This window comes from Dunckerocampus dactyliophorus, chromosome 3 (genome assembly GCF_027744805.1).
Source record: "Dunckerocampus dactyliophorus isolate RoL2022-P2 chromosome 3, RoL_Ddac_1.1, whole genome shotgun sequence".
Lineage (NCBI taxonomy): Eukaryota > Metazoa > Chordata > Actinopteri > Syngnathiformes > Syngnathidae > Dunckerocampus > Dunckerocampus dactyliophorus.
In genome coordinates, this window is record NC_072821.1 from 21,057,856 (window position 1) to 21,081,191 (window position 23,336).

Consider the following 23,336-nt stretch of genomic DNA (forward strand, 5'->3'; position numbering starts at 1 on the left):
CTATATGAGTGACGACATGTAAAGACAATAAAAGCATGCAAATGCAGAAGCCCATAACATAAACGTACCCGTAGTTATTAGAGAAACATCAATACGTCGGCCTTACAGACACCTGGCCAAAAGAAGTGAAAGTGGAAATAAAATATGGAGTGTGGAGACATGTAGCAAGTAGTGCGATTCAAGCAGTCACACAATAAACACATGGGCCGTCCCGTCCCTTCAACCAGACACAACAATGTTCGTTGTTCGTTGACAAACAAAAAGCGGCAATAGAAACTCACACGCAGGGCTGATGTCTTTGCCTTGTTTGTCTTGCCTTGTTCGTGGTGCCCAGGTGTCTTTGTTGCGCTGACCACCTGACTGGCTCGCTGTGAGTTGGTAGCGCCCGCCCACCTGAGGCCATCTGTTCTACTCGTTAATTAGGAGGCAGGCGGCTTCACCTGCACTGCCCGCATTTAAATCACAATAATTACCACATGCAGCACACTTTCCCAGCCCACGCATTTATATGACAAACATACAAGTATTGAAGGTCCCACCCAAGACATTGACAAAAAGAAAGTGGAAAAAACGCACAGCTCATGTATGTTAAAGAGATAAATGCACCAAAAAAACACAGAAGCTGTTCACTATTGCTCTCTAGTAAAACTTCATCCTACTGTCCTTTGTGTTCTCTTACAGTATGATGATGAATATGATGCTCTTACCATAAGTTTGTGGTCAATGGGAAGTGAATAACCACTCAGGCTGGGGTCACGGCAGGCCTTTTAAGAGAGCTACTTAATGATGAAGTGTGGGACATCTGCCTCAGTGGGCGGCTGGTCAGCTCTAGAAGAAGCCAGGAGGAGATGGTGATGGAGGTATCATGTGCGGTGAGGCAGGGCGTCTGCACTGCGGTTTCACCCCTGCAACCTCCCATCCATTGTTGGAGACTATTATCAGCTCTTCAATTATTCAGATGATATTTACCAGCGCCAATTATACGGGGCCGCGTCCTACAGAGAAAAAGGCCTGAGTGTTTTACTGTTGCACTCAGGGGCGGAAGAGAGCGCTGCGAGGCTGTTCAAGTGGGGGCAGAACTTCAGGTTTCCTCACAGGGAGTGTGTCCATGGGGGCTCCATTAAGATTGTTTTTATAGTAACCTTTCATAGCCATATTTTCTTTCATTTCTAAGCAGAATAACCTTTTTTTCCCTGCGGATAAACACCGCCAATGTGAATAGAAGCTGCCCTTGTGGCACCGCACACTTCACTATAGAGTAAATGGCTCAATTTATCCCTTTTCACCTCTATCGCCTCCAATCCAGTCAAGGTGGACAGGATGTGAAGCGGAGCAAAGATTTTGTGTCATCACTTTGTTTCAACATGACTTTGATGTGGAGCAGAGAGCACCCCCCCTCCCTATCTCATCCCTACTTTTATACCCTACAATAAATGTAAACTATGTGAGGAGTGATAAGTTAATGGGCTCATAAATAGGAGTATAAAATAACGGTAAACCATGTTGGCAGTGTAAAATATTATTAAAACAGACTGTAGTAGACTTTTGTATGGCTATTTTTGCACAGATTACATTGTTAGCTGATGAAGGTGATCAGAAATGCTGTTAAAAACCAATGAATAGACGGAATGTACGAAAGAACAGCGAGATGTGCTCTTTCTGTCACTGACATAAACCCTGGATGCTGCTGAATGATGAACAAGTACAAAGTCAGCCTCATCCTTTCATAGACAAAAAGCAACAACCAAGCCATTGGCCCAAAGGAGGACAAAATCAACAGAAATATCTCCAGTTTTTATACATTCAGAATAAAGCTTTTTTTTTTTTTTTTTTTTTTAAAAAAAAGGTTACTTACTCTGTGAAGGACGAGGTCAAGCTGAGGTAAGTGACGAGGTGATAATCCACAGTTTCTACAACAGCTTCTGTATCGCCTCAATCCTCATTATTTGGAGGGAGAAAGCATAAAGCTAAATGGTATGGAAACAGTTTCCCTTTTTGATGAAATACTGTCAGGGAGGAGAGGCACAAACCGCCACCATCAAACATAAAGAATTATGTTCAACTTTCCTTTGGCCGCTCAAATGGGCTTGTGAGTTTCCAGCTTGAATCACTTATGAGGTATTTATTTGCTTGATCATGCCGAAAACGAGTCAAACGTAATGATGTCTTTGGTTTTGTGAGATGGGAACTATCACAACTCGCCCCGTCCATGTAAATCCACTCCCTTAGTCATGATAAATATTGTACAAAATTGCAGTTTCGGCTTCTTTTAAATGCAGCCAAAAAACCCTCTACTCTATTTGAGTCCTTAAATCCTGGTGAGTCCCATGCAAAAACAGCAAATACTAAGATGCGGATCCTTGAGTCCGGAGGGTGCGTCTGGATCCTCCTGTGACTTTAAAACCGTCTTCTTGAGTTCAGTCTCAGCTTGCAAGGGGGGAAAGTCCAACCAAGTCCGATGGAAATAATTCCTTCTTTTTTTTTGTTTGAGAAAAGCAATTATTGACACTGAGTAAAAATACGTCAGTGCGCTCCTTCTTGTTCTTCTCCTCCTCCTCCCCCGCCGACTGTCAGGCTTTATTGCCAGCAGCCTTACTTGTCAAACATGTGCGCTCATGTTGAGGTGTCTTCGGTGCTGAAATCAGGCTTTTCCTACTTGTTTTGTCCTCGCTGATAAATGGAGCTGGTGAGCCCACTGTGCGCACTAACCGCGGCTCTCTCTCGCATCCTCCGCCTCTCTCTCTCTGTCCCCTCTGGAGCCTTCTGTCTGCGTTTAAACACCATCTGGAGCTCTCTCTCTCTCTCTCTCTCTCTCTTTCTCTCTCTCTCTTTCACTCCTCTTCTCTCTCTCCACTGGCTACCCTCCTAAAATATCAAGACATACATGCGACGCAATACTTGTCTAATACAACTTATGGGGTGACAAGTGTTGCAAAAAAATGATTCATTGTAACCCAGCTGTATAAAATCACACTGTGCAATTGTGTCCTTTGCAATTATTGACCACAGGAGCTGGGCGTTCGTTCGACGGTTCATTCGTCTGCCGGTGGGGGCCGCTGTTTCCTCACATCCAGACGCACAAAGAAGCGTTACCAGCTATGCTGGATACTGCGGACTTGACTTACTTTATTTCACAAAATAAAATATTGAAAATACCTGTTTCTGATGTCGAATAGGATATGTGTGAATTTTATGAAACAAACAATATTTCATCACAGTAATGTTTGCACAATTCTGAGACTGTTTGTTTGCAGGTGGTGGACCAGATATTCATGCTGATGTGAAGAATGGAAGTGCATCAGATGGACAGTGATTAAATGTTGGCTTCACTTTTATTCCATCGTAGCTTTTATGCTCACATCCACTTTCCATTTTTATTGCGGCTGTTTATCGGGCGTCTTTGTTGCCTGCTTTAATTAGCACCCAATAATATCATGCAGTGTTTTTCTGTCGGTTGTCTTTACACTGTGCGCTGAAAGTATTCCCTTTCAGTTCATTATTGAATATGCTTTTTGATTTACTGCTTAACCTTCAATGTATAACCAACTGTAAGCTGTGTATTATCTTTCTTGCTCTGGCAATCAAGTATTAAAAGGGAATAAACTGTCTTATCTTAAGTATATTGAGCAGGATCTCAAAATGCATGGCGTTATTATGTAAATCATTTGTGACTAAACATGCAACAACATGTACGTTAGGATCAGGCTAAATTATATAGTGCCAACACATCATTAAACCTGATAAGAAATTTTATTTGGTCATTGCTGCAACGTTAGTGACACATGGTTTGCGTAAGTAAAACGATTTTCAGTGCCAGTCCATTCTTATTTTTTATTTTATTTCTTATCCCTTTGGTTATATTTTGAATAAATATGACTTTATACATTTCAGTTTGTGACCAGAGCTATATTATTATATATATTATATATATTACTTGACAGTTTAGTTTTTGCTGGTGATGTATTAATTTTTTTTATTTTTAATGATTATATTTTTGACCCTATGTAAAATTGTAACTAATGCACTTTGTTGTTGCACATGCAATTTTTATTCATATGTAATATATATATATAATAGGGTTGTCACAAGATTATGTGTCACAAGATCTCACAAGATTAAAACGTGACGAGACTCAGAAGAAAATGTCTCGTGAGCACTAGGCTTGGGACGATAATAAATAAATTAGTTAATCACACAATAAATGAAAACGAACTTGATATTTCTGCCCACCCCAATAAATTGCCAAGTGTATGCACGCCTGTTTTCCTCATCTCCCACCTCCAAATAGGCATGAAGAGAGTTCACTCTGCACCTTGGAGCGTTTGTTCCATAGAACAATGGCATGAACGGAGTAAGTCCTTTTGTCAGTCATACAGTCCTTTTATTGTCTCGGTGGGTGGAGGCGGGGCCACTAGCATACACACAGAGTGCATAAGAGTGTAATGTCGTCGAATTTAAATGAGTAGATTGCAATATATTGACATATATTTTTTAGAATTTTTCCTTGTACTTTTCTTAAAAGGAATGTTAAAATCTCGTCTCGTCTCGTGTCTCGTGACACCCCTAATACATGACACATATAATGCCATGTTATTGTTTAGATTAATATTTATAGCAGGTACATTCTATGGTGAGAATCCTCCACCTGTCCACATTGGTCTGGTCTCTCACTATCACACACACACACTCACACGCACGCACACGCACACGCACACAGTCATGATGGGGGACAGTAGACAAAGCTGACACCCTCCTGACCCTTTCTGTGTCTGCAGAACAAATAGAAGCAGCTTGTAAAGTACACACAGACAGCTGCTCTGCCCCAACTCCAGTCTCACCAGCCTTACCAGCCTCCAACACAAATGCTGCTTTCATATGATGCCAGCAGCACCTCTGACTAAATAATACACATGTACAGGGAAGGCCCGCCTCTCTGTGAAAGCAAAGCAAAAGCTCCACATGAAGCCCAATCAAGCAGAAACCACTTCTGATGATTTGAGGTCTGGCACCAACGTTTTACTGAGACTACCACTACAGTATGTACCACCAAAGGAACAGTGTCCAATGAGAGATGGGATATGCCTCTACCTGAAGGAGGGCGTATATAGGTATTGTGATGGAAGAAGGTTTGTCAAGGAGCTGGAAAGTTACTCTGGATTTTTTTTCCAGATTTCAAAGGGCTCATACTTGTAAGCATTTTGCATTTGTGTCTGCTTTGTTTCTAGTGAGATACAAAAAAGGTAGAGGTGTGCTTGTCTGTGTGGTCATGAGTGACAGAAAGGTTGGTGATGTGGGTTGCATCTAAAGAAAGGATTCCTGTCAAGGTGACAGCTCCAAGATGGACAGGATGCTATTCTCCTTGGGAATGGCATCAGTCAACCTGTCAGCCTGCTTCTCCGACAGCCTCTCATTCCTCTTAATTTGGCCTTTTGTTGAGCGGTCACTGGGTAAGCACAGGCACTCCATGTGGTCGGCCTGATAAACTGCACAATGAAACGCACACAACGCTCCACGTTGAACTGTGACATAATACAGAGGCTGAAAGTCTCTTTGATGGCATTAATGACCAAAACAGCTTTGTCTTTTCCTATCTCACCTCACAAACACCCGCACTCTCCTATTCTGTTCAGTCTATTCTACATTGACAGAATCTCCTGGATGGTTGAGCACTTTCTGATATGCAAACATTGGAGATGGTCTTTATGTTGGTATGGTAATGGCTACTTTTCCCAGTGTGTGTGTGTGTGTAAACGTAGGGAAAAAGAGAAGTTTGTTGCATTTCCAGCACTCATGCATTGTAAATCCCTTCCTATAATGGCAGTCATAGGCTAGAGTGCTGAAAGGAGATAAGACCCTGAGCAGCCTGAAAAGGAACGTTAGAACCATTGTGTTCCCGCACAGCTTTCAGTTCCCCTATCCTCTCCTCTCATCCACTTTCAACGCGCCACATGCTGATGAAGCGGCCATTAAATGCACAGGTGAGCTCCGTCTTGGAAACATTTGTCTTGAGAACATTAGACTTGATCAAAAGAAGGATTGGGTTTGTAGCAAGGAAAATTTCCCCAGGAGTCGCTTGCACCCTCGGTGAATGAGTGTCGTGATTTATTCTGCGATCACATGATGTTCCTTCACTTTACATCTTCAGTTTAAGCATGTCCTTACACTACTCCGCAATGATATGACAGATTATGTGAAAGAAAGAGATGCTCTCTGTAATACAACGAGGTGTAACAGATCATTGACCCAGCCGCTCAAGCAAACACAAGCTGGAATGCTGCTCTTACAAATTGCAGTCACATAAACCCCCTGACATTTTGTTTGCAATTGAGCAGCAAAGTGTTGCTTGTTTGAATCATTCACACATGACAGGAATTCAAAATTAAATCTGTGCGTTTTGTGATGAAAAATGTCCTTTAAAATGCTTCACTTTATTGTGCCAAAAAATAACAAGGCACTTTATGGAATGTGGGCATCCAGAAAGGGTGTAGCAATGTCTGCACGGTTAAGCATTTGTTTTGTTGTTTGATATAAATTGGTTTATTGCATGTTCCTAGGGGCTGCATGGTGGTTAGGATGTGAGTCTCACAATCGCCACTGGAACATCTCTGTGTGGAGTTTGCAAGGTCTCCCAGGGCCTGCATGGCTTTTCCCTGGGTACTCTGGTCCACATCGCCAAAAATTGGCATGTTAGTATAATTGGAGACTCTAAATTTGTTGTAAATGTTTATATGTGCCCTGTGATTGACCAGGGTGTCCAAAGTCAGCAGGAATAGTTTCCAGCCAGTGGCGTGCGTTGAAGTTCACAGCTGGTGAGGCACTGACTGCTCTGTTTTTTTTTTCCCATGTTAATACAGGTTGTTTATTAAGAGGATAACCAAAAAAAGGTGAGAATAATTCACTTTGGTTAAAAAATGGTTTCAAAATATTTTCAGATACTTATACCCACTTATTTATTTTTTTGTTAATAAACTGAAAAACATTTTTGTTCTTACCTTTTGATTTGTATATAAAGTTCATGTAGCCTTTCCTGCTCCAGAAAAAGTTCTGATACTTTGTTGTAAAAGTCTGATCACCTCATAGTGAGGGAAAGGCTTCTTGAGACGTCATCTATACTTCTGTGAAGAAGGTGTCGGACGTTTCGCTCCTCATCCGAAGAGCTTCGTCAGCGAACTAATACAGTAAGTGTTGGTAGCCTAGGCCTTAAATACAGTAAGAGTGGGCGGGATTGGTGTGCCAACACCCTCCTCCTATTGGTTCCTTACACTAAGCCTGGGTGGAGTTGTGGTCTAATCCTCTCCTGCCATTAGCACCTCCGATCAAAGGGAAGTGTAGCTCCCTGTAGTTGGGTATGAACGACTCTGATACTGGCTCATTAGCATCTATTGTTCTGGCTCGGCCCTGGCTCCACTTCATTTGCAAGACTAAGAGCTGTGGGTTTTGGTCTCAGTAACCTGCTGAACGCAGGGTCCAAATTAAACCTCAAACCACCGTTCCGATTCAATGATGGGTTCTGTTATTTTTGTCAAACAACAGACCCCATCATTGAATCGGAATGGTGGTTGTGTTGTTTGACAAAAATAGCTTCCTTTACTCCAGATGGTTTGAAAGAGGAGTAAAGGAAGCTATTTTTGTCAAACATTTTTGTCATTGATTTGTCATTGATTATATACGCAAACTCACTATGAGGTGCGTCTGTGTAGGCTCTCAGTCGTACAGGAGTTGTCCATCGAGGGAAAGGCTTCTTGAGACGTCATCTGTACTTCTGTGAAGAATGTGTCGGACGTTTCGCTCCTCATCCGAAGAGCTTTGTCAGCAAACTCTTCTGTTTGCGTATATAATCAATGACAAATCAATGACAAACAATGGGCAATGAGACAGTCATAAAAATAATTGACACACAGCTTGCTCCCCCTACACCTCCAAACCCTCATGCTAGCTTGATGTTGATGTTCTCCGATTTTGGACCAACATTTGCAATTAAAGTGACTGTTAATTGTTAGATTAGACTCAGCTCCAGAACCCTCCCCTTCTCTCTTCAATTGCCATTGTTCACTCACGACACAATCCAGGTTTAAGCTTTAAATATGCCTCACACACTTTGTATGTATGGGTACTCACTACTAATGAATGATAATTTAAGATGATTGATGAGCAGATGGAATTGGATTCACAGTGTAGGGTTTAGGCTAACAGGCTAGAGAAGGCCTTTTTCCAACCCGCGTCTACATAATCCACACTGCTTCCCTGCTGTAATTCCAGCAATTTACGATCATATATTAACTTCACCTCATTGCAAGTTAGGAGGCCCGATTGACTGTCGAAGCTTGTGCTTCCGTAGCCAAACAAACAACCACGGTGCGTTGTATGTGACCACTGAACAAAGTGCAAAACCATGATTAGTGTAGCATAAAGACAAAAGAGTCATTCTCCTGAAGGGGCTACCAAAAGCGTGGCATAGCAAGCAAAAATTTTAGTTGTTATTTTGCAACTAATTGGCATATTAAAATAAAGTATCACTTTTCAGTTTATGAAAAAGTTGCAAGAAAGTATCACATTTTTGTATATTTTATGACAGGAGGGCACTGTTTTACTGAAATCTCATTTGTAACATGTACATAAAAAATGCTCAAATGTATTTACTTTATTATTATTACTTTATGGATGCTTGATTTGCACGTTGCATGAGTACATCGATTCATTTAAAGTCATAGATATGTGCTTCAGTGTGATTAAAAAGTGCCTCACCGTTTCTTTTGTTTTTCTTTGCATACACATGAACAGTCATAAAAAAACTAATATTGTGCGCTCTTATGCACTCCATTTGTATGTTTATTTACAATTTATAATAGTGAAGCTTTTTCTGTGAAGTTTTTTTTCACAGGTTACCATTTTTGGTGTTTCTGAGCTGACCAGGATGTGACGTAATGGTGACGTTTCGTTCACCCAACACAGAGGTAGTGGATGGAACCTGCTTCATAGTGCAAGACTCCACCACTGTGTTCTTCAAAAGCATTGTTTGTTAGCAAAATAGTAACACACCTCACCTTCCGTGGAAACAAAAACAGTAGTGTATTGAGTAGAAAAAAAATTGCTCAATAGAAAATCGTATTGTAACACATGTCATGGACATTACGACATAGTTCTGATTTTAAATCAGTGTCACTTTCATTATTGTCTGAATTTGGACGAAAAAAAACACACACATTGGGTATCAATGCAGACGTCAGCTCATCTGCATTTAGTCTTTCTGGATTAAATTTCAGATACATTGTATGTGGGGTAGGTTGTTTACGTTAATGACACGCAACGCTTTGTCTGGGTTTGGTAAGAGCGCATGCTTTGGATGCAGCAAAATTTGTTTGGTGCACAAAGAGGTGTTATGGTTCGGAAGTTCCACCATTTTGTATTATTTATTTCATCGTTACAAACAAAGTGTGACAAACTGATGCATGACACAAAATGGCGATGCGCAAACGGGCTGCAATTGACATCGGATCGTGTTTTATACGCAGCAGACCCGGTGAAAATATGCAACACTGCTTCCCCTGTTCATTCAGCGTGTTTGCAATATAGTTTCATATGCTTGTAGCTTAAAATCACTGTAATCTGGGCATCATGTCCCTCGATGTGGCGGCACCCTCCCTGGGGAGTGAGGAACACCATCATGGAAGATTTGACTCCAACTGTCAAATCTGTCACATGTGGCAACAGAAGATCAGTGGCGCTATTACAAAATGTGCTAATGTAAACATCAACATCACCTCTGACAAACTCTGACAATTGTGGGTGAAGTTGACGTCAGTTCAAAAGTCTAAACAATAGCAACAAATGCAGTTCATGTTTATTCATTTTTCATAATGGAAGTGAACTATTTAAGCTTGTCACCCCGAGGGATCATCAGTCGCCACATGGAGGACAAGCAGCCTTCAAACCAAACAACACTGATGAATGCGCTGAAAAGCTGCGCCTAAATGGTGGTAAACAAACTCTAATTCATTCTGATCTCTTCAAAGAGAGTTTGTATAAGTCATATTTACAGCTGAAATGATTCTTCTCTCAGATCATTAACTCATGAAATAATACAGCCTGCTGACTGTGTCCCTGTGGATAAACTAATCAATCCTTCATTTCCACTGCCTCAGAAATTCCACTGTACAAGATGTGATAACTTTGTTTCATTATTCAAAGAAATGATTAAAACCCCCGGGAAAAACGATCTCATGTCATGCCATATTCATTATTATATGTGATATAATAATGAATATGGAATTATTATTTGGGTTTGAAGGCCAACTGATTCACTGATGCTCTACTCCCATCATAGACGAGAGTTGTTGATCTTACTATTGTTTCTGTTGTGTTCTCCTGTTATTACATCACACTTCTCTTCAGTGTTTTGTATTTCTTCCGTGTATGCTGAGGATATGCAGATAATGTACATGTGGCTCTGTGTCTAAGCAGGTACTGTCGTTGACCCCTTGGTAGTACGTTAAATCTTCATTTAACTGGGAGTTTTGCAGTTAAATACAACACTAATTTGTGTGTTTTAGAGCTAACAAGGAAACATAATGCTTTGTTATCTCATCATGTCGACATTTGGCATGAAAATAAGATCTGCAGAATTTTGTATTTGCAGTTATTTCTCACAAGCATACACATTTGTAAGGTTTTACTTGTCAGCAATCAGGCAACTTCATCTGCAACAAAGCTCCAGTTCTCATGCTGTAACCCTGGCTTTGTGTTTCTCACAGAATCAACTTCAGAATTATACTGGCTGTCCATAAATCACTGAATGGCTTTGGTCCAAGACACTTATAAGATCGCCTCACTCAGTATCAATGGTGCAAACCTTTCTGTTCACTGGTTTCGGCTCAGTACTCCCAGACAGCAGTGAAGTCATATGTAAAACAAATGATCTAGATGACCTTTCAATCCAAGTTAACAACCTGCTGTTTTCTACTTCTTTAATCATTGTTTCCTCTGAAATCCTTGGTGTTGTGTGCTGTCTACAGTCCTGCTTTGGCCTGCTTTCTTTGCACATTTGTTGAGTCACTGAAACGCAACAAATCCCCCCCCTTGGATTAAAGGGACTACATGCAGCGGGTTCATCCAATTACCTCGAGAACGCCAAACATACAAACGTACGAATAGCGATGTATCCTTCCTCTTCCTGCTTTGGGTATGCCGATGTAGCACACACACACACACACACGCATTAGTTATGATTGTTGTCAGCCAATGATAGCGATTTGACAAAGTTTAGCTACAAACCTTAGCTATCATTCAATTTATGGCCTGTCACAGCTGTCAAAAAGTGTAATCGGGAGTGAGTTACACACAGACCCTTTGAGAAAGTATTCTGATTTTGATTTTTTTTTCAAGCACTTTGGGTGAATTCCCATTCCCTCGCGTGGCTTGAAGTGAAATAAGATCCGTGCAGTGATTTTTTTTTATACATCAGCACTCATAATGGCACTCCTCAAAAACATGAAGGAGTAGACAGAAAGAAAAAGTTTGATCAAGATGTTTTCTTAGCTTGGGGATTTTGGGGGGTCTCATGCTTGCAAATGTAAATTCCTGTAGTTGTATGGCAAGTGCGTGTTTGTGTATTTTCTTTCGCTAAGCAACAGATGCGCAAACTGTCAAAGGAGGAAGTGACACCTGATTAAATCAAGTGTTGACTCAAGAGTCACATTGTCAGCCTGCTCACGGCGGGAAACAAACTATAAAGTCCACAATTTACAGCTGAATACTCTCCCACACACACCCGTGGGAATCACAGTTATATACTGTCCACAACAATAAACGCACCTGTATGAGCTTCAATGATAATGACGCAATACATGACTACTCATTGCAAAGATAATGTTCAGTTTGGATTGACACTGTTCGGGAGGTACTGAGTTGTCTTTGCAGTGACAAGACAAGGCAAATATGCTAATTATTCGAAACACCTCTCCGTGCAGTTCTACACCCAAGCACGTTACAACCACAGTGATATTTAACATATAGGTCTCGTAAAATTATTGCATGGATCTCATTAAACTGTGCAGGTGCGGCTCATGTTGTGAGCAGGTGAGTTTTTAATCAGTTTGCCAAATGAAAATTAGTTTTAAGGTTTGTTTCAGGTGAAGTGAGCATGTGTGTGTGTTCGTGCGTGCATACGTTCAGACAGTTGGCGGTGCTGGCATGGGAGATAGTGAGTGGAGGGGGATGAGGCAGTGTATCAACTTGTGAACATCTGTTCCTCACACAAACCACGAAGCTGGTGATGAGAAAATAGAGAGGATAGCTCTCTCTCCACCCTCTCCCCACCACTCTTATTTTTCTCATACACACAAACACACACTACACCTTGTCTCTCCTCCCACACATGCCCCTCACTGCTCTCCAGTTCCTTATGGATTCCGTTTCTGTCCTTCCCTCCCTCAATATCATTTTCTTACATTTGAATATCACTGGAATAATAGTTGTTTGTGTTATTTGTGTGTTGTTATCTGATTAAGATTAAAGCTATGAGATGCTGACATGGCAACAGTGAAAGACAAAACCACTCATTTAGTTTATGCCGCGAAAAAGCTCAAATGATCTCAGGGTGTTGGTGAATTGTGAGTTACTTGGTGGATAATGTTATCGATAATGATAGCAAAATCCCATCAAATGAATAGAAATTTACTAATCCCTGAACCTGCCAGCCAATTGCAGGGCACATATAGACAAACAACCATTCACACTCACATTCATACCTATGGACAATTTAGCACAATTTACCTAACATGCATGTTTTTGCACTGTGGGAGAAAACCCACGCACGCACGGGGAGAACATACAAACTCTACACAGAAATGCCCAACGGAGATTCGAACCCAGGTCTTCCGGATCTCCTGACTATGACTGTGTGGCCAACATGCTAACCACCGTGCGGCCCAGCTGTATATCAGTGGCTTCCAAATCCAATTTTTTGGTCTCGTATCCCTTCAGACATTTACCCCTAATCGGGCACTCGTAAAAAACATAAACCAGCGTCTGTAAGCACACAAGACATCTCACTTCAAATTATTTGCCACTAGTTTGATATATTTAAGTCATTATTTTATAATTATATAATCAATTTTTGGGGAAAATGAAATCTGTGCAGAAGAGCGTGTCCTCTCTAATTGTCCTTGTATGAATGTACGCACATACACCAGGACATGTGCCTGGCTGGTTTTATCTGTTGACTCATCCAGCTGTAGTGCATAAAATTCACTGGTCCATATGTGCTGCAGTAGCTTTTTAAAAACATCCTCCGCCATGTCATTGATGTGCTGGGAAAAGTGTTGTTTGATGAAGGCTTAATCACTCAAAAAAAATACCGTGGCTTATTTTTCAACGACACATCAACTTGCATCCAGTCAAGAAACAAACTACAAGCTCATATCTCCACGTAAGAATACCAGCTCTCATTTAGTGCACAATATCAATGAAAATCTTCAAGATTAAATACTCTTAATGCACAACATAGTCATCAAACGTACTTATTTTTCATAGAACGCACACGGAACAATGAATTGCACTGTCCTCCCCTGCACTGTGCAGGTGCTGTTCACAGCATGAGGTGTTCAAGCGCACTGTGTAACTTATGAGTTTTAGGCTTTCAGACACCAATGCAGCCGCGCTGTTTTTAATTTTTATTCACGTACCTCGTATGACAATTTGCGTACCCCTGGGGGTACGCGTACCCCACTTTGGGAGCCTCGGCTGTAGAGGATTAGCACAGCCACAGAATGATGAAGTTTAGAGTAAAGCTGACACGAGGTGAGAATCTCTTTAGAGATTCACTGCACCTTTTCCCTTAAAGATCCATGATTTAGTTTGTCTCCTTTTCTTCCACTCTCCGTCTCTCTTATTGCCTTCCTTCCTCTATCTGGACCTGCTGGGAGGGTGCGCTAGCGCAGGGTGGCAGTTCCTTATTGTGGAGCGTCTGTATGTGTGTGTGTGTGTGTTTTGTGTGTGTGTGTGTGTGTGTCAGTATGCTGTTTGTGGCTGATAAGGCCCAGGGAGAAGAGCCAGCGTGCCGACATATTCTTACCACCGTGGTTATCGGCCGTCGCAGCTGTGCCTGAGCTCGGTGACATCTGCTCCCTCACAGGAAGCCTATGCTGCAGCTCATAACGCCTCACACACATACACGCACACGCACACACACACGCACGCGCGCACACACACGCACATACTGTATACACGCACACAATGATGCACAGTTACAGGTAGAGCTCCTTGAGACAATGAAGTGCGTTTACAGCTCACACTGACACATTTTTGATTTCCTCCGTGTGTCTGTGTGTCTGGGTGTCTGGGTGTGTGTTGTGCACATGTGAGATGACTGGATTGGAGCACTGACACCATAGTTCTACTGGCTTTTTATCACTGAATTACAGAGGGGATGCTTATGACTAAGCCTAATTATAGAGGCCTTATCGGTGCAATGTTCACAAAGCTCATTACTGCCAAGAAATGGCAAGCGCTGCAGGTAATTCACTACGCTGGGTATTAGTCCTCTATCTGGCTTAGAGTTTCTACATATTCAGTCTATAAAATTAGGATTTTCATATCTGAATCTAATGGCACCTCTCTTCACTCGAACCCTTTGCTGATTTAAGTGACTGTCATTTTTTACTTCAAGGCATTACTTTGGTTTCTTTAAAAATCAATTACAGTTTTCTCCTCCCTTGCCTTCCTGGGACTCTTTTATGCATCTGTGTGTTTGCAAAATAGTCCCTACATGCTTCATCTTGCCCTGTACTGTATATGCCCTCATCATAAACACTAAAGAGAACTTGAAGCGCAACGGTGAGAAAAAAATTGGACATCCCTGACAAGAGGGTAAAAGGATAAAAGGACAGTAAGAATATTATGCAGTGTAGTAGTTTTATTATTTACACAGGCTAGGAACAGAAGTCGTATATACTATATTTTGAGTCTATCAAGACAGTAATCTGGGGCCCTACCTCTTAATCAATCAGTTTGTCAATCCGGTGTTGGGCAAGACCAGCGATGCTTAATTTTTTTCAGTCTGTGAGCTACTTTTAAAATGACCAAGTCCCATCTACCTCCTACTATAAATGTAGAGAATATATATATTTAGTATACACTATTTCTAAAAATGTATATTTATGTACTGTACATTGCACGTGCATATCAGGGGTACACACAATTTTTCTGCATGGAAGTTACAAGTCAAAATGATCTACCTACTACCTACCTACCTACTATAAAACCGGAAAACATACAACATATGCAATCGTCCCTCTCTATATCGCAATTCGAATATCACTCCCTCAGTCTATCGTGTTTAAAATAAATAAATAAATAAATAAATGATCTATATTTCATGGTTGACTATGGCCTATTATTACTCAAAAATGTTGAAAGGCAAATTATATGTAGTATTCTGGTTACTAGACATCAATAATGTTTTGAGACATGATGTTAGATTACAATACCTTTCACACTGCATGGAGACTGGCTACTGAGCCAGCAGAGCCGAGCCGACATGCCATAGCTTGAATGAAAAAAGGTTCTCCTCTCATTCCGTGTGGATGTGGTAATTTTTTGGTTTATTTGTCCTTCTTCCCCACTCTGAAACACTTTTTAAAGTTTCACTAACGAAAGTGTAGAAAACACACATTTCTGTAGGGGAGTTCAGTACTCGGAGCAGAGCCATCAAACAATTTTTCTACATAACTAGCCACTACAAGTGAACTTTTGTTACATTATTGTTATATCATTTTTGTTTTAATATAGGCATTTTTAGGCAGTTAGTTTATCCATAATCTGAATAAGAAAGATGAAAGTTGCATTTCTGCTTATTGAGTTGTCTGTTCACCACGTAATCATTGCCATGGGGGAGCAACAGCGAATTAGGAGGGGATCTTAATGTCAGCTGACTGATGTCATAAGACATCTACAAAGTGATGTTTATGACGTGGGCGACACATGTGATAGACCCACACTACCGGTCAGTCGCAATCAAGGGAATGAACACCGCTGGGCTAAACCATCTGAATATTACCTTTTTTTTAAGCATTCCCACAGGCACAAAAACTGTCTAGAACTTTCCTTGAAAAGCAATTTGAGCAGGATTACTATTGCAACAACAAATCATCAGTAGAGTAAAACTAACCTGTCTCACGACGGTCTAATCCCACCTCACCCTATTAGTGGGTGAACAATCCAGCGCTTGATGAATTCTGCTTCAAAATGATAGGAAGAGCCGACATCGAAGGATGAAATAGTGTTTGCAAAGGGTCGACTAACTTCATATTGTTTTCCATGTAATGTTCTTGTAGGTGTAGTGTGCAATTTCATTGCTATATATAGAGCATTTTTGGATGGGGATGCCCAGAGCAGGAACCCCATACATGTGCATGCATGTTAGCAACAACTTTCATTTTCTTTTCCACCACAGGACTTTGTATTTACTTAACAAAGGACAAGCTCCTAAAAGTCCACGTGCACAGGATTAGAATATGCTGTTGAAATACATAGACAGGTATGTTTCTAAGCTGTAAAAGTGTCTACGGTCCGTTTGTCAATAATTTTAAGACTTTTGTACCCCAATGGGTACAATTATGTACTTTTCCCCTGGTCACATGGACTTACAAAGTACGTAGAGGATCATGTTAAACCAATCACTTTATGAAAGGTCATTGGAAGCCCATCTTACAATGATAACGATGTTATTCCAATCCATAAATAACAGACCCACTAACAAGACGAAGAAACCTTATGTTGCCCTTTTCGTATGCAGCACTGAAGCAACACAAACTGATTATCCATCAATCACTCTCGCTTAATGAGCAAAATCTGACAGCAGACAGACCCTCCATCACTCATGTCAACACACTGTCTAACATTCCATAAAAGGGCTCCTACCTTCACTACATCTGTAGTGGATGCTTGCTGTTATCTTTGGATCGAGGCCTCTGTGATGGTCTTTAGCCGTCAGCTCTCTGTGGCTGACCAATGTCACTGTGGGGACACGGGCCAGATGTCCGGCTTTTAGGCTAGCCTTCTTATGGTGCTCCAGATGGACCTCAGCAGACATTTTCCCAACTGCTATGATGGGAACCGTCTCACTCGTTTACCAGCAGTTCTTTGTGGTTTGTCTGTCCACTAGGAAGGAAATGCTACGGCCCGTTAAGAGTTCCAAGTGGGGCGGCAAAGACTAATATAATAAACTGAAGACAAGAAAGTACTCTATAAAGCTTTACGATTTACAGCATGGTTGCCTATAACTTCTTTTCCACAATGAAAAGGTTTGGCATGTATCTTCTCATAAATGTCCATCTTTTCACAGTACAACTCACTGAATTATACCTTCCTAGGGCAATAAGATGTAATGTTCCAAAACGAGAAAACAAGATTGCATCCTCTTCTTCCTTTCATGTCTTTGCCAGTTTGGATCCCTGGAGTAATATTCCTTGTTTCCTTTGCTATTTTCCTTTCACTGTATCTGTAAGATGTTAGCTTTGATGTCAAGCACCCATCAATCATCAACTGAAAGTCTCCTCAAGATGAACGTAGCACATTTTGCACATACCCTCCATGGTTTCTTCAGGTTCTCCTTTCCGTGCGTGTGTGAGGCACAGCAGTAACACAAGCAATAAGTGCGTATGTGTGTGTGTGACTGCGTTGGTGGCAGGTCAGTTAGTGTCACGACTCTATCTAAGGGGGCTGTGCTGTCGTGTGAACCCTCCTCCTGCACTGCGCGACTCTGACGCTCAAAAGAGAAGTACGCACTTGTGTGTCACAGTGTAGCAGTGGTGCAATCCCTGGGGAGGCCAGCCAGCGAGGCTGGCTTCAGTGATAGTTGCAGACAGCAGGACCTGAACCCCCATCTGGGCTTCCTCTGCAGGAACCAGCTGTGACTGCGGCCAGCAGCGTCTTCTTCTTTTATTTTTTTCTATGTCGCCCTCCTTTTACAGCTTCTCCTGCGCCTGGGGACTCTTTCCCTTTCCACACCTGTAATGATAAGTTCTTAGTTCTACAACCAGAAACAGATCATTTTGTAATGTTGCTTTCGTTTTTCACACATTTGATTGCCACCATCAATTGCTATCATCACTGATATGTGTATACTGATTGTTTAAGGCAATGGTGAAACATTGCTGCTGTGTTATTAGAATTGATGCCACCGAAGTAAACTACGAAGTAAACCCCCATAGACAGCTGGAAGGTGGTCTAATGTGAAACTTCAGTTATACTATAGCCATCAGTCTCTCGACCTTTCACCTGTCACGACTCATTAACCCTGAGCTCCTCAATGACACACTCACACACACGCACACACACACACACACTGCAGCAAGCTTCTGTTGGAGCAAGTTGTGTGCTGATGAGAGAAGTGAGAGGGGATGTGAGCACATGATGTGCCAAATGCCTGTTTGAAACCAGATGGTCATCAGCAGAGAGGAAGTGAGAGAACGGGTGTAGGGGGAGAGACAGTGTGAGAAAAAGAGAGAGGGAAGGGAATCTTGGGTTGTTTTTTTTTTAATCCACAAACAAACCTATGGAATTTCCCGCATCTACTTGTGTACATATATTTTGCATCAGTTGTCACCATTTAAGGTGCTGTCCCTCTTCAGCTGCAAGCTACACTTTTTTAAACCAAAATATAATAAGTATACCACCAGCGGCTTGCAGATGTTATCAGTCGTGCTTTAAAAAAGCGACTGAACAAATAAATTTCTACTTTTGTCACAATTCCAAGTTAAACTTAAACTTAAAATCTCTCAGAACATGGACGGCTTTCACGTACCGCTGTCTGGCAAATGTCCGTAGTGCATGCACATACACTCCTGATCAAAATCTTAACATCAGTTGAAAATTGCTAGAATTTGCATTTTGCACATTTGGATCTTAATGGGGTTTTAAGTAGAGTTACAATATGCAAAAGCAAGAAGGGGAGTGAGACAAAAAGCACTTTGAAAAAGTAATTTATTGAAAACAACAATTAAACTGAAATAGGCTGTTTATCAGCTGATCAAAAGCTTAAGACCACAGCCTGTAAAAGCCAAAATCTGCTGAAAATTGTAATTTTCTGTCAGGCATTCACACTGTCATGCCCTCCTGATGGCTAAAGCTAACTGGAACTGGATCACAACAACTGAGAAAGCAGTCAACAGTCAACAGTCAGTCAGCAGTCAACTTCCGGGTGGGAACTTCTTGGGTAAATGTCACTTGCTGCTTGTTCTCCAGACTCCCAAAGAAGTGATGATTAACATGTGTTTTGGTGTCATGAGCACTTTAAAGCAGCTGCGTGTCACCAGCGCAAAATTAGATTTTTCAAACCAAAAAGTATAAGAACACCACCAGCAGCTAGCGTTTCTTACCAAGAGTTCTTTAAGAGAGCAGATTTAACAAATAAATGTATGCATTTGTTACAATTGGAAGTTAAACTTGATAAAAATTGCCGTTCAGGCCGAATAAGACGACTGGCGGTCAGGCTGTCAATCACGGCTGTTTCTTGCAAATGCACCTGCCCATAAAGTTTCCATGTGACAAAAGAGATCTGAGATGGCGGTTGTTATATTCCCGTTGAAGCGGTGAGTAAAATTGTACCCTTTTCCAAACGCTGCTTTAGTAACATAACTTACTTTTGTCGCATATGTGTGTTGTAGCGGGGCAGAGCTAACGTGGTGGATTCCTGCATAGCCACTCATCATCAGATGCGTCTGCATAACATTTATTAGACATAAGATACAGCTGTACCTCGCATATCGCAATTAATTGGTTCCAGACCCGATCGCGATAAGTGAATTTCTGCAAAGTAGGATTCAATATCAATAAATTGAATATTTTTATAGTTAAAGCATAGAAAACCTGTTTATGACTTTCTAAATGTGATTTTTACCATTATTAGAGCCCTGTAGACACGAAACAACACCCCTATAGTCATATTTACACTCATATTATTCTTTTTTTACAAAACATTGCTCAACTGTAATGCGCAGGCTACGGGATGACTGCAGGGACACACCGTAAGAGACGGCTAGCATAGCAAGCTACTGCGCTAACTAGTTAGCCTCTGCAGTGTACTTATTCTAAACTTAAGAAAGTGTTTCAAAAGGAGTGGGGAAGAAGGACAAAGTAGGAAGCCAAAATCTTACCACTTACACACAGAATGGGAGGAGAATGTCATGTCGGACATGCCATGGCTGACTCCATGCAGTGTGAAGGTAATCTAATGTCATGTCTCATAAATGTAACATTACTGACACCTACTGACCAGAATATTGCATATAATTTGTCTTTCGATATATTTTGACTAGTCCATAGTCCACAGTCAATCACGAAACAGCGGTCTTTTACGAATTAATTATTTTTCTAAAACCCGCAATAGAGTGAGGGAGGGATGGTCGAGCCGCAATGTAGCGAGGGACGACTGTACATCTAAAAGTATCGGACTATGGCAAACTTTTGTGATTTTTCCAGCATGACGGTGGACATCGATAAAGATGAAATAGGACTGTAGTATCGAGTGTAGACTTCCAGCTTGAATTTAAGAGGTTACACAGAGGCTGGGTGCACTCCCATTTCAGTAAGTGAAAAGAATGCTTTGTTGGTTTTAAATCAATTAGCCATTGAAAGATAATACATTTCTTCCTTGAAAAAGTCAGGAGCTGGTGAAGAAGCAAAACATTTGCAACATCAACAGAAGTCACGAATACTTCCAAAAGAATTACGCACATACTGTATAAGACAATCAAGAGATGCCTTCGTGAATGTGAGTACAGAGGATTCAAACATGGCTCATGGAGGCCTACAGCCAATTGATGCTTTTGTAGATGTAGATGCTTTTCACTTCAGACTGAAGACAAAAATCAAGGCAGCAAGACTCACAAACAAGCAGAAAGTGAAGGTCCTGCATATCTCAAGGGAGGAAAGGGTTTTCATCCACGTATTTAAAATTATGGTTATATTTACAAACTCCAAAAGTAATTGTCCATGCTAAATCCTTGCGTCAAGTGAAGAATTTTGACAGTTTTGAAAGTGTAAACAAATCCACCTAAACATTGCTTTTAATTACATCATTGTTGTAATTCAAATATGGATAGTAACGGTCATAATCACACTTTCATTGATCTCATTTATGATTCAGTTGCTCTTCTGCGTGCCAAGTCAAGGGCATATGAACATCAAATACAGTATATACGTACTTTTGCTCCATTAACAGCAATCATGTTTATATATATCAGAGTTGTATACTGTATGTTATTTAGCCTTACTGACACACATCCAATTTTTTTTTGTCACCTGTTATAACAGCCTTTGCCCTTTTGGGCCCTTTCCCTCAGATTTTGGCAGGTATAAAATAGGTTTTTTGGTGGGGAGAGAGATAATGATTGTGCCATAATCACCAGAGGACAGCTCTGACTCTGGCAGGTGCTATCAGAGTAGCGACCCAGTGGTGCCTTCTCCCCTCAGATAAGGTCAGGGGGGTGTAACGGGATGGAGGACAGGGTGGAGGGAGGAGCAAGGGAGCAAAGGAGGGAGAATAGGGCAGAGGGGGCAAAGCGTGCATTACAGATGAGCGGCTCGCCTCGCCTTATCTCCCCCCGGCGGCTGCTGCTAGCAGCTTCCAGATGCGACGCGCCGGAGCAGCCATGTCACAGCCATCCCTCTATCAGCGGCACACAGGCTCCCATTGCCGAACACAACCCCAGCAGGAGGACACACTAGCAAGACTTCATTAACTCTTTTACAACAACATTCCCGGGAAGATGCTAAATAATCTGCAACTTTTGTTTTGGTACGCCTACATGTTTGAAAGTATAAATCCCTGACAATGTTGTTTTCTTTGAGCTTGGTTATTAATGACATGACTATTGTGTCTGGGGGGGATTTCCCAACACTGATTGACTTTTACAACGACAATGTTCTGCAGCAGGTTGGTTTGGGTCAGGCCTGTCACTCTGTTAAAGCGTGAGAAACAGAATGGCCTGAACGGCTGGTGTTCGGTTGTGAGAAGCAACCATATGGTGGAGTGTCTTGAGACAGTCACCGCCACTAACAGGTTCACAGCCGTTCCATGTGCCCCTCAGCTCGAAAACACAGTGCTCCATTAGGGAAGAACTCTTACAGTATATATTCTGTAAGAACTTGTTTTGTCAAAGTCTTTGTTTACATTTTTAGGCTTTAAAGCTGCTGAGTCTTTGGCGGGTGGAAATGATCTTGCACAGTCTGCATGTGGGATGTAGCCACTTTTTATAATAATGGTAATTTGGAAACTTAATAAGGTGTGTTTGTCTCCCTTGCAATCAATCCATGGACACAATTCTAACACTTGTTTTCTCAAATTGACCTAAAACAGACAAAATGAACGACAGTTGATCACCGCTATCCACGTATTACCCACTAAGACATCATGAAAGACTAGCTCATCCGACTCCAAATCTCCGGCTAGCTTGGCATTGACATTGTCCTCCGATTTCAGGTCAACATTTGCAGTATAAGTGACTATTATAAGGATTATAATGCATTGAGCTCCACAACCATCCCCATCTCTCTTCCATATGCCATTGTTCACTCGCCACAAAGGAAAGGATCATGTACAATACATACATGCATACATGTAATAACAATCCAGGTTTAAGTCCAAAATATGCCTCACAAATGTATTAAACCTATTTTAAATTGTAAAATGTATAGGCACTCATCACTAATGAATGATAATGTAAGATGATTGATAGAACATAGAATTTTAGTCGCAATGTAGCCTTTAGACTGGGTGTCAGGCTCGTGCTACAACTGCGCGTCTGTCTGCCGTGGCGCTGCCTTCATCTCCTTCTGAAGCGACTAGTGGTAGTACACGGCTCCACGGGCTGCTGTGTCATCCTGGCAGGCTGTCGGGGAATGCATTCCTCCAAGCTGCGTTCACATAATTCACATGGCTTGCCTGTTGTAATTCCAGTAACGACTTACAATCACACTACTTACAATCAAATCATGGCTCGGGTTCACCTTGCTGCAAGTTTTGAGGCTGGATTGTAACAAGCTGCTAGTAAAAGCTAGTCCTTCCACAGCCACACAAATAGGGCGCCGCCATCTTGCAGTGTTGTTTTGTCATACACGTATGCTGTACATTTTATACGTTATTGTCATGCATTTGTTAATTAGCGGCTTAGGGTGAATGAGATATGTTTTCTGGGGAAAAAAGTTTTCATACCAAAAATCTGAACATTTTGGGTCGCAAATATGCGAAGATCCACTGTACAGCAGTTTGAGGCAGTTCCGAGTACAAGCTGTTAAAAGGTTGTATATTTACCTTCATTATTTGCTTAGATCAGGGG

At 41.4% G+C, this 23,336-nt stretch overlaps 1 protein-coding gene across 8 annotated transcripts in view; it reads right to left on the reverse strand.

Annotated features, from left to right (window-relative positions):
- Positions 1-17,681, reverse strand: part of cbfa2t3 (CBFA2/RUNX1 partner transcriptional co-repressor 3) — a 56,447-nt gene extending 38,766 nt beyond the window's left edge. For 3 of the 8 annotated variants that reach the window (XM_054770517.1, XM_054770514.1, XM_054770512.1), the window contains exon 1: positions 16,918-17,679. In XM_054770517.1, coding sequence (XP_054626492.1) covers positions 16,918-17,089 — 172 coding nt within the window. In that variant the 5' untranslated portion in view covers positions 17,090-17,679. Of the gene's footprint in view, positions 1-1,855; positions 5,145-16,917 lie in introns of those variants that run through there. The other 5 variants (XM_054770511.1, XM_054770513.1, XM_054770518.1 and 2 more) reach the window with 4 other exon arrangements.
- Between the last annotated feature and the right edge of the window lie 5,655 nt (positions 17,682-23,336).